Source organism: Crocodylus siamensis, chromosome 3, assembly GCF_052110815.1.
Source record: "Crocodylus siamensis isolate JL-2025a chromosome 3, ASM5211081v1, whole genome shotgun sequence".
Lineage (NCBI taxonomy): Eukaryota > Metazoa > Chordata > Crocodylia > Crocodylidae > Crocodylus > Crocodylus siamensis.
In genome coordinates this window covers 141,527,550-141,539,987 of record NC_143397.1, presented here as the reverse complement: position 1 = coordinate 141,539,987, position 12,438 = coordinate 141,527,550, and the positions used below count along the sequence as shown (strand labels likewise).

Below are 12,438 nucleotides of genomic sequence, written 5' to 3'. Positions count from 1 at the left end.
TTAGACACATGCTTGTCTAAGTGTATTCCAACCAATAAAAGATACTACCCACAAAAATTCTTGCCTCATTGCTGAACCTTTGACTACAACAAAGATGGAAGTAAACATATTTAAATAAATCTAGACTTATAGGCATGGCAGCTCCCCAAAGGATACTCCAACTACAGAGCATTCCAGAGTCGCCTGCTCAGTCTCAAGGTATTGGAGATTTTACTCCCTACATAAAAGCATTACACAATAAATTATTACTAAAACGAATGAATTCAGAACTGGTTCCCCACCCCGCATATGGAAGGTTTTGAGGACTTACCTTATTACTGTTGGTGTGATTTCAGCACAGAAGAATACACTGAGACTTCCAACTGCATGTGATGAAAACATACCCACAATGGAAAATGCAGTAGAGAATTTCTCTTTGACACTGTCACTCATACCTGTTAGACCCATACACAAAGAAATTGAGATCAGTGCAACCAGTAAGATATCACCAAAAAGGAAGAAGAAAACATATCAGTATTCCTCACTTACTGTCTTAGTTATAAGTTTAAGGCACATTTATTGAAAGCAACATTTATAAACTCAGGCCAACTACCCAAAACAAATTTATGAAAAATCACAATACCCTGCCAAAAACGGCAGCAAGCAGACAATCTCCAAATTATTTATTACCAGACACTACAAAAGCAAAACTCATGAAACATCCCCAAACAGCCTTTTTGGCACTAGGCACTTCCCACCCAAACTTGGCAGCCAACTGGAGCCAGACAGAATTCATCAGTTGTCTAAAACCAGGCACAGCTCTGTGGCCTAGACATTTAAACATGCTGTAACAGAACAAGAAGAAAACAAGACGTTTCTGACTCCATGAAAGACTACAAAAAATTCCCTATGTTCCCATAGATTAGGCTCAGAGATGTCCAGCTACCATGCTAATGATCCACCTTCCTCCACAATTACCTCATCTGAACATAGGAATAACTGGATATCAAGGAGTAAGATCACACCTAGGTGCCTAGTTTGAATGGGATCTGGCCTTCAGGCTGTAAACAGACGCCTCGTTTGAGACAGGTCTGACTGTCCTGGGTTTTGACCCAGATCAATACAGGAGTGGCAGCCATTTACACACACAGCTCTCCCAAGCTGTATTGCTGCACCTCTGCCAGCAGGGATAAGCGAGAACATAGAGCCTGAGTGATCAGCTTGTCTCTAGAATGACTGGCAATTAACTTAAAGGAGCCTCATTTAACTTGCATAACTTAAAGATCTGTAGGATCTCAGTCCAGAAATTCTCTCTTCCAAAAGAAATAAGATGCCTGTTTACAGCCAAAGGGCACTATATGCATGGCAGACTTCTGCTCCAATGTGTGCTAATTAGCATGTGTTGGACCAGACTCGATTAATCAAGTCTGCTACAAGTCCGCTAATTAGCATGCTCCAGCAGCCTCTGCATCATGTATATTCAGTGTCTCCTGCCACTATTTTGAAGTGTGGGGATACTGAATATGTGACACTGTGGGTGCATAGCCATCTCTCAGAGCTGCTCAATTGAAATGCCCCCACTCCACCCCATAGCACATGTACAGACACCCCTAAGTGACTGTAACAGGACACTGGGATGTGCCTGCTTCTTTAAGGGAACAAACAGCCTGAGAGACTGCTGGCAGTTAGCAGTCAGGTAGTCTCTCCCCAGCCACTGTGCAGGGAGGAGCTCTTGGCCTGGTTTATATCAAATATCTCTGCAGACCAGGGAATTAAGGCAAGTACCCTGGGTTGAGAAAGAGTGGGCTTTTACAGACAAGTGGCTTTGGTTTTCTTAATTCCAGAGGTTTGAGGTGCCCACTAGGGGGGCTGAGAGCCCACGAGGGTTGAGTATACAGGCTAAGGAATAGCCCCAGGTGGAAAGATATGCCCATGAGGAGATAAAGAAAGTGTGCCCTCTTAAAAGGGGCAGAGGAGAGCTGTTTCAGCTGTTGTGGAATTTCTGTTATAGCCTGGGGGCTTATAGTTTTGTGACCGTTTATACTGGTGGTTTGGGCTGGGACTGTAAGGGATGGTTTTGGAGGTCCCATTAGTGCCTGTGAGGCACGTGACTGCCTTGAGCTCTGTCAAGGGCCCGTTCAAGGCCTGAGCTATCGTTGATCCCAGTGAAAGGGGCAGCGCACAACTCCAGAGCAGATGGGAGCCAGGTGCACAGTGAGACAGGGGCCAGAGGCACAGTGCCTGAGGGGCACAGCAAGTTAGAGGCCAGAAGCCTGGTGCCTGAGAGGGGCATGGCAAAATAGGGGCTATGGGCCTGGTGCCAGAGGAACGCAGCTATAGTGGGTCAAGGGCCTGGTAGACAGAGGCCAGGGCCATGGCAACTGAAGGAGGTAGATGGATGCTAATGCCTCAAAGCCAGGTCCAATGCTGTGGGCCTAGGCTTTAAAAAGGCCTAGTGAGGGGAAAGGGGCAGAGGCCGAGAAGGGTGAAGCTCCAACAGGAGAGAACAACATTGTGATAACATCTGCGAGCCTTGGGGCATAGCGTAGGGGAGGAAAAGGAGCCATGCAATTTGCCCTAAGGCTATAGGTGCCTTGTCAAGCCAGGAGGGAACTATTCAGATTGAAGCTCACTCTGAGGCCTGTTGGTAGTCTCCCATAATCACTCTTAAATAGTAAGATCAAGACATGGCAGGCAATTGAACTAGAGGGAGAGGCCATAAAGTCTCAGCCAGACAGGAGCTGCAGTTCCACTAGGAGGTGTCACAGCTGCCTCAGTGGGTTTGTGACCTGTTACAGTGACTTATGAGCCTAAGTCTCACTTGCAAAAGGGACATGGGCACTTAGGAGCCTACTGAAAGTCAGGAGGACTTTAGCTTCTAACTGCTTAAATCACTTTGGAAAATGGGACTCTGACGTAATTAAAAATTTTACGCTATATCAAGAACTCCTTCCTGGGACTCCACTTCTCAATCCAACATGAACACCAGAGTTAAAGTCAAAGGTGACTTCTGAACAGGAGCAATAACAATGAACAGCCATTCCCAAGACATTGCATTTTAACAGCAGCTTTCCCCATAAGGACCAGCAATAAAATGGCAACCAGGTTCTTTTCTCCTCAGCTACTCTGGCCTTTTAGATACTCCCACTGAAAACAAAAACAGTTCTAATGCACTAAATAGACATTATTTGTAAACAGTACCTGAGTCTGGAAGTTGACTATATTTTCCAATTACTGGATCCAAGGCCACAAAAGATGGAGTAAAATGGGGGGTGGAGGGTGGAAGAGAGAGAGAGAATATGAAGTTAAATATGCAAGTTATTCAAAGTGAAAAGAATCCAACCAAACAGTGCCCTCCCTCCTTCCTCACTTCACTTTTAATGCCCTGGTCAGATTGAAATCTTCTTTGAAAATTTGTTTTACATGGCATGCAATTTCCAGTCCTATTCCCAACTGGAGGATGGGATTCTAATAAGACGATAATAAGAAATGCATAGTGGTAAAGCACTTTAAGAGACCCAGAATTAGCACTGAGATTAAACAAAGGTTTCTCTGTTGGTAATGAAAGGGAAAAAGAAGCTGCAGTCAAACTTCATTGTTACCCTGAGGAAATGGCCACAAGGGCTTTAGTAAAAAGCAAAGCCTTTAGAATCCACATCCCTGTGTTACTAAGACGCATCTTTCTTGCCAAAACGCAAAGTGAGTTTACAGCATGTAAAATTATTCACAAGTTGCAATTGGCTCAAGTTCCTAAGCAACACTAAGTAATGCCACATAACAGGCAGAACAATTGTTATGTGAGTTTGGCACAACTCAGCACTTGAGCATTACCAGAAATCTTAAAAATATTATGAGCCAGGAGAGACCTTGGAGCCTTACTGGGTTTGCTGTTGACAAAAACTTTAGCCCCCTGTCTCATCCTCTGTCTCCTTTCCTTTGCAGCTCTGATTAACAGAACTTTGGTGCAGTTCATGGACTCCAGACAACATTTCTCTTTTCTTTTCAAACCATTCTCTAGTTGCCTGTAAAGAGGGAAATTGGTATGGCAGGTGGGAGAGAGGGAGGGGGAAGAGGCAGAGGCACTGCAGCAGAAGGAGCCGAACTTGCTTCCAAAGCCTTTTCCTCCTCTTTTCCAAAAGCTGCCTATCAAACTGCACAGGTCTGAGAAGCCTAGGATGCCAAGATATGCTGAAATGACAGCAATGTCTACAGTTATCTCTCATTTTTGATTTTTTGAAAGAATAAGCCACCTGGCTCCATTTAGGAAACAATCTGTGAGGATCTGCAGAGGAAAGCTCTCTCTTCTTTTTTTTTTTAAGGTGGAAAAAAGACTTAGCTAGCTCTCTCTCAGAAATTGGTTGATTCTCATTTGTTCTGTATAAGACACTGATAAATATGTCACCTCTTTGGAGATGAGTGAATTTAGTGTTGGAAGAAGTGCCAGATGGACAGCCTTGGTTGGAGTCTGAGGTCCATACAATGTGTATGCAACAGACATACTGCCTGCTTATTGCCTCAGCTCTGGGAAGGAGCCAGCTCCAAGGCTGAGAAGGTCTTTCAGAAAAAGGGGTGGAGACTCTCCCTCTGTTGAGTCTGTTAAAGATGCTGGTTAATAGTCTGGTCTGGGAGTGAGGCCAGGGGATGTTCAGTTTCTTTTTTCTCATGACATATATTCTCTCTGGTTGACTGCCTATGGGAGAGAGGCGTCTACAGAAAGTTAACTCATTCAGCACTTTAGAAACAAGTTTTTTTTTGCAGAATCAGGCGCCTCCCATTGACTCTAGTTTATTTTCAACAGTTGGGAAGGGAAGAGCCCATGAGAACGGGGCAGAAAGCTTGTAATTCATTCTTTATGTCCATCTTCAAGGTTGGGAATGGAAGGACAGCAGAAATAGTCTGGGGTTATTCCAATCTAATTACCCTGGTTTCTTTAAAAATCTTTTGTTCATCATTATTATACAGAATCTTATTGTTTAGATGGGATCCTATTCCACCCTGCTGAAGTCCCTGAAAATATATAACATGCCATCATCCTTAAGTCATAAAATTGCACCAAAGTGTAGAGGTGTGTGAAGTGGGCCATATTCAATTTGGATTTGGCCCGAATCGGGAACAGTGATTGGATTTGTTGATTTGGATCACTGTCCCTAATTTGATTTGACCAAATCTGAATCTGAAGATTCAATGCTGATTTGGAGAATCAGCAATTCAGCCACAGACACAGCTTTAAATGTTTTTTCTAGGCACCAACACAGCTCATGAACAATGCTGGGGCACATGGAGTATTTCACAGGAGCGTGGGGCTCCCCCTGTGCGTTTGGCGATGAACACAGAAGCGGACCGGAAGTACTTCTGGTCCACTACTGGGTCTGCCAGTGAGTGCACTGGGGGCTCCCCCCATATCCTCCCCGGCCCAAGAGGCCCCAGTTGTCAAGGTGGAGGGGCATGGGGGAACTCCCCAGAACACTCCCCGGTGAACCTGGAAGTGGACTGGAAGTACTTCTGACCCACTTCTGGGTCTGCTGCCCAGTGTGCTGGGGAGCCTCCTGCGCTCCTGTAGGATGCTCCATCCACCCTAGCATCGCAGTGTTGACGAGCTGCCTGGTACCTTGAGGTATGTAGAAAAAACATTTAAAGCTGTTTCTATGTCTGAATCTCCAAATCTTTTGGAATCTCTCCAAATTGATTTGGAGAGATTAAAGGGTCTCTTGATTAGATTTGAAGATTTGGTCACTGAACCGGGCTGAATTGAATCAGGGATCGAAGCTTCACACAGCCCTAGCAAAGAGGAGGACTTGGTCTTATTTTTTGTACGACCTGGGTATCAGGGATTGGGACAGGGTGGAACAGGATCACACTAAGGCACAATAAGATCTGGCTCACATGTTATACATCCACACAATCTACATTTATTGAGAGTTATGTTTCTTAACTGTGTTGCTAACTGTGAATTGCCAGTGGCTAGCAACAAGTTTATCAAAGAGGAGGAAGGAGGAAACAGAGCTCCTGCGTTGATGGGACTGCTCAGAGTAATACCTATTTTGGGAGCCACCGCAGAAGCAAGTGCAGTCCACTCAACCTGACTCTTTTGTCAATGGCCATTTGTCTATTTTTTTCTTTTAATAAAACACGATATAACCAGAAGCTACCAAAATCCAACCAGCTTCCCATGATATAGCTTTGGTGAACAATGTTCCTCACAGATGGTAAATGCCTTTTCAGCACAAAGAAACAGAGAGGAACTCGGAGTTTCTGTCAATCAGTTTCAACTCCTTAAGCAAGAATGTTGCATGTCAAAAGCACCTGAGAAAGGGGATGGATCCTTTTTTTGTTTGTTTCCTGTCTTATTTTCTTTATAGCCTCTTTGAAGGACAGCTCTGTTGGATCCTGCTCATTGGAACCTGGATGCAGTTTCCATGGATTCTCTTAAGAATCTATTCTTTTTTTAAAAAACATGGTTTTCTTAAGAAAAGAACATCAGATTCCCCTCTCCCCCCCCCCTTTTTTTAAATAAACAATCGGTTCTGACATGCCAGCCAAGATGGAAATACAGTGTTTTTAAAATCTTCCTGAAGTGGGTGACTAAGGATACTGTTACATGTTGCATCCTTAACATGGGTTAAGGGCTCCTAAAACAGAAGTGTCCACACATTAGGGCAGGAAAACATAAACTAAGTGCACTCTGAGCATCTCAGAGAGACTCCTCTTCCAGCACAGATTATCTTGAGCTCATCTCGGGCAGCTTGTGTCGCAGTCACATTAGACTCTTTCATAGGGCGAAGAGGTGGGAGTAGTTCTCCAGTATCCCAGGAGGCATCACTCCCAACCATTCCCAGGTGGATACTCTTTCTTCCCCCAGAGCAACAATGGGAGTAGCCAGAGGAGACTTCAAGGTAAGAAGTCACCCCCCCATTCTGGACTCACCCCCATGCTCTCTATTTACCTGCACTGGTACTGTGCTGCTTGCCTGCCTGCTAATTACTGCCTCCACAGCCACTGCTGCAGCTGCTGCTCTCTGGGCTGAGCCTAGCAGTGGTACTTGGGTTCCCCTCCCTTGACTGTTCCCCAGGGCAGTTCCAGCAGGCACAGGCAAGCAGGACTCTGTAGGAGGTAAGCATGGATCTGGGCTGAGTGGGGGCCGATCTGGGGTGGAAGGCATGATCCACTGGGTAGAGGTTTGCTGGGAAAGGGTGTGACATGGGCCTTATCTGGGCTGGTGGGAGCCAGAGGGGACCCAACCTGGGCAGATGGAGGCTGATGGGCCCAGTGTGGCTGTCTGGGTCCTGATCTGGGCCATTCAGAGCAGGTGAGCCAGACAGACAAGAGTCAACTTGGCAGCTCTTAGCCACGCTCCTTTTCACCAGCCCTCTAAGGGCAAGTCAGAGCATACAAATGCTTACAACTTATGCTGCTTTAACATCAACTAACATTCCTGAAAGTGCTGGTTGTAACATGTGATTATTCCCTTAGTCTCATGGGCTGTTCTACAATACCCTGAACAATGGAGGACAGGGGAGAAGAGGACAACAGAGCGTCACTGTAATTTAAAGAGTGCAGATAAGGTAAGGAAGTCTACACCAAGTTACATTCTCTCTTGCCTGCAATAAGAGTGTAGAACATGTGAAACAGGCTTCTCCATGCACAGATGATTTGCTGCTTCTTTGCACTGCAGTAGATCTTTATGAAATTCCTTCCTTTCCCCTCCCTCCAACTGTTAGCTGAGACCAGTCAGAGGTTCAAGACCTCATGCCACTCTGGAATACAACTTGCCCTGATCTCCAGTTGCAAATCACTTGGATGTCTTCACTTACAGTTGAGAAGGCCAAGCTGTAGAAGTGATGCCAGAGCTGTTAGAATCATGAACAGCAACAGTCCTCCTCTTCGCCCTAGAAACCCAACAACTGGGCACATGGCTAGACAAGATGCCAAAGCAATCCCAGCCATGGTATAGTAGTCCGCATAGAAATTATGGGTGATCGGCATCTTCACCTCAGGGCTCATCATGCTTTTTGCAAAACAGTGGTGTATCCCAAAGCCAGTCAGCCTAGAGGAAACAGAAAAGAGCAATAGATCACTGCTAAGTCAGCAAATACTGAAATACAACAAGCCGGAAGGGAACACCAAGTCTGAGGTGAGACTTATGTCCATCTTGGCATGTATGATCTAGCACAATGAGGCTCAGATCTCATTTTGGCCCCCACTGTTCTTCTGTAGAAGGAAAAATTGAAGTTGGAAAAAAAAATCAAACCAAAGAGGAGACATCTCTTGGTTTGATGCTAATAGGTGCTGGACAACAGTAGGTCCCACATCGAATGATATAGTTGGGTTTTTTTTATTATGTGATTGGAAGCAACCTGAAATCTGCCCGGAAAACCAATCAAAAGCTGCCCACAAACTACCTGAACAGACTTCTATCACTATTTAATCTTACTCCTAGCTCTTGTAATCAGTGCTATTATATGGTTTATAAAGAAGCTGTGTGTGTTCAGGCAGCAAAGAGGTTTCACATAAACCAGACCACACCAAAGACAGCAACCTCCAACTAGCAAGGTAACGCTGCTGCTGACAGCTCTCAAAATGAATGTTTAACGTGACATGGTGAACTTGTATTTAATTCATTGCTGATTGTTATGAAAGAGACAATGCATGGATTAAGCTGCGATTTATGTCGCCCTTCCACTTTGCCTTCCATTTATTTTAACACAAGAACAGGTTCTTTTCTGGTCTAACCACCATGTTTCCTCCCCCTGGTTTCAAATGCTTATTTTAAAAAATGGTGGGTAGTAGAAAGAAACTGCTATACTGGTGTGATATAAAACCAGTGACAAGGGACCTGTTATATTTTAGTCCTATGAATGCCACCCTCAGAGGGTGCCATAACTCTCCCAGAAAAGAACTACATATGTGGCAAGTCCTGTAGTATTTGGGTAACATGGATCTGCTGCCTTAACTGAAAAGTAAACGACACATTACCAAACACCTATACATTATTAAGGCACCTTCGTATTCTAGCCTTTAGAACGACTGGCTACATGTTATATCAATATACCATCATTTGCCTTAGAAATCAATAGTGCATTCCATACAGAATCTTTTTCTGACTTTAACTATGAGCTTTACTAGTCAGACAACATTATATTTAATATATTAGTGGGCAATCCTAATCCATTACATATACAAACAAGTACATACATTTTAGAGTGACAGCCATGTGACAGATTGAATACCCATATAATTTATCCTCTGTATTTTGCTCTCTAATCCACATTTCCAGAATTTATTCTAGTATCTTAAACTGTTTAACAGCTGCAGAGTTGTAGTTTTTAATAAATCAGTCTACCCTGAAGAATTTTTCTCTTTCTTTCTTCCTGAAACACCTCACCTTCCCCCAGATTTACAGCTTCCAAAGTTTCACAATAGTGATGAAGGAGGAGAAATAGTAATAAGGAAATGTAGTAAGCTTCTGCCTACATAGGTTCAGTTGGTCCAATACTGTAATTCAGGGCTGTCTGTATTCTGAATGGCCGGAGGGTACATGCCCCCTAAGCTTCAGGCCACAGTAGACTGAGTCCTGCCATGCCAAAATGGGGGGAGTGACACCCAGTGGGCTGCAGTTTAACTCCTTGGGGGCCAGATATAGCTGTAACTTAACGTGGGGTCACTGAAATTTTTCTTGTGAATGAAGATGACAGGACGGCTCTATAATAAGACAGATGCTACCAACGGACTGGTTATTTTGAAAACCCTGTAAGACAGATTTCCACACATTCTTATTCTTAGGCCAAGATCTAGCGCTCCCAACACTTTGTTATCTCTATTTAAGTCTCACAGATTATTCAAGTGACGACCTCATGCAAGGGATATATTAGAAACACATTCATGTCCCTTTGATAAGGTAGTTGGGAGCACTTAGAAAGATTTCAAGTCTGTAATTTTGTGGCATGCCCAAGCATTCTTATGCTGTGTCTAAGAAAGTGTATTTTCCCCATATAATCCCTTAGCAACGTTGAGGACGCAACCAGTTTAATCACTAAACAATGAAGTGACCTTGTATTTCTTAAAAAGCAGCCTTTTTTCTTTGCCAAATTAAAATGCTTACTTTTAGAAATATTAAACCAAGTATATAACAGTTTTATAACTTTGCAATTTATTACTTTCAATTAACTAGGCATTGTTTTCTCTTCCCCATCTTCTTCCTTGGAATACGAGTCAAGACACGAGGACAAAAATCTTATTCTTCTTCACCTCACAGTCTCCCCAATTCCTCCTACGAAATGTATAAAACCTATGGATTAAAGTGGTAGCCATTAACTGTCCTCCATGTAACTGGAATCTACAGCTTGCTCTTTAACTTAAGCACAGGTGGAGAAAAAAAAATTTGGGGGGGGCTGAGTGCATGTGCACACACACACATATGCCCCTCCAACAGGTGAGTCTGCGTGGGGAGGGAGTAAGGCAGGGGCTGGGGCAGGGCGCTGCCCAGCCGGGGTGGGGCATAGGAAAGAGCTGCAGCTTGTTCAGGACATGGGGGAAGTCTCCTGCCACTGCACGTGCCAAGGGAAGGCACGGGGGTGCACGCCCCCAGATCTGTGTGGGGCAAGGCAGGATGCCACTGTGGGCTAGGCCCTGGGTTGTGCTGGGTTCTTCCTGGCAGGTGGCAGCAGTGCTGGGAAAGGGGGCTGGTGGGGCTACAGCAAGTTTTCGGGGGCTGCAGCCCCCCCTCCATAGCACACTCCCAGCACCGCTGGGGTTGCCTGCCCCCCACCAGCAAGAGCCTGGCATTGCCAGCCTGCGGCAGCAGCCTGCCCTACCTCACACAGATCTGGGGGCACATGCCCCCCATGCCTTCCTGCAAGCCACTTGAGGCTCAGTCCTGTGCCATGCTGGCTGTGCAGTGCCTGCCCTTCCCCTAGCCTCAGGCTGCCCTAGCTCCAGTCCCTCCTTCACCGCTGCCTGCATACCCCTCCCTACCCCTGCTGCAGCTGTCGGAAGCCCTTGGCTGGGCTCCTTTGAATCTCTACCGCTGCCCCGTATTTGGTGGGGCTCAGCCCCACAAGCCCCCCCTTCCGCCATCTATGCACCTAAGAAAAAATGTCTTCTTTCACTAACTAGAAGACCAAACACAGAACAATTATTTAACAGTTGACTTCAATTTTAAAAGAACATTGTGAAAAAAGCACCCTGTTCAAATTTGCTGATGACACTAAGATGTAAGGGGATGTGGGCACGCTAGAAGGGAGGAATAGGCTGCAATTGGACCTAGACAGGTTACAGGGGAGGGCGGATGACAATAGGATGCGATTCGACACTGAGAAGTGCGAGGTGATGCACCTGGGGAGGAAGAACCAGCACCATACCTACAAGCTGGAGAACTCCCTTCTCGTCAGTGCAGAGGCAGAAAAGGATCTTGGAATCATCATTGATGCCAAGATGAACATGAGCCGGAAGTGTAAGGATGCAGTCAGGCAGGCCAACCATACTTTGTCATGCATCCACAGATACATCTCAAGCAGGTCCAAGGAGGTGATCCTCCCCATCTATGCAGCGCTGGTCAGGCCGCAGCTGGAGTACTGCGTCCAGCTCTGGGCGCCGCACTTCAAGAGGGATGTGGACAACATGGAAAGGGTCCAGAGGAGGGCCACTCGCATGATCAGGGGGCAGCAGGGCAGGCCCTACAAGGGCAGGCTAAGGGACCTGAACCTGTTCAGCCTACACAAGAGAAGGCTGAGGGGGGATCTAGTGGCCTGTTACAAACTAGTCAGAGGGGACCAGCAGGCATTGGGGGAGTCCCTGTTCCCCCGAGCACGACCAGGAGTTACTAGAAATAACGGTCACAAGCTGGCAGAGGGTAAATTCAGATTAGACATCAGGAGGTGCTACTTCACAATCATAGTTTCATAGTTTCTAGGGTCGGAAGGGACCTGAACAGATCATCTAGTCCAACCCCCTGCCATGGCAGGAAAGAATACTGGGGTCAAACAACCCCAGCAAGATGTTCATCTAACCTCCTCTTAAAGACCCCCAGGGTAGGAGCCTGCACCACTTCTCTTGGAAGTTGGTTCCAGACCCTAGCCGCCCTGACCGTGAAGTAGCGCCTCCTGATATCTAACCTAAATCTACCCTCTGCCAGCTTGTGACTGTTATTCCTGGCCACTCCTGACTGTGCTTGGGGGAACAGTGACTCCCCCAATGCCTGCTGATCCCCCCTGACTAGTTTATAATAGGCCCCCTCAGCCTTCTCTTTTGGAGGCTGAACAGGTTCAGGTCCCGTAGCCTCCCCTCGTAGGGCCTGCCCTGTTGTCCCCTGATCATACAAGTGGCCCTCCTCTGGACCCTCTCCCTGCTGTTGACATCCCTCCTGAAGTGTGGCGCCCAGAACTGAACGCAGTACTCCAACTGCAGCCTGACCAGTGCCGCATAGAAGGGGAGGATCACCTCTTTGGACCTGCTCGAGATGCA

The 12,438-nt window shown here is 46.0% G+C and overlaps 1 protein-coding gene across 2 annotated transcripts in view; it reads right to left on the bottom strand.

Annotated features, from left to right (window-relative positions):
* The window catches only part of SLC22A23 (solute carrier family 22 member 23), a 192,917-nt gene that overhangs the window by 14,441 nt on the left and 166,038 nt on the right, over positions 1 to 12,438 (bottom strand). For both annotated transcript variants that reach the window (XM_090039359.1, XM_090039360.1), the window contains 3 exons: positions 7,791 to 8,023; positions 3,181 to 3,213; positions 311 to 434 (listed from right to left, as the gene is read on the bottom strand). In XM_090039359.1, the coding sequence (XP_089895485.1) occupies positions 311 to 434; positions 3,181 to 3,213; positions 7,791 to 8,023 (390 nt within the window). The remainder of the gene's footprint in view (positions 1 to 310; positions 435 to 3,180; positions 3,214 to 7,790; positions 8,024 to 12,438) is intronic.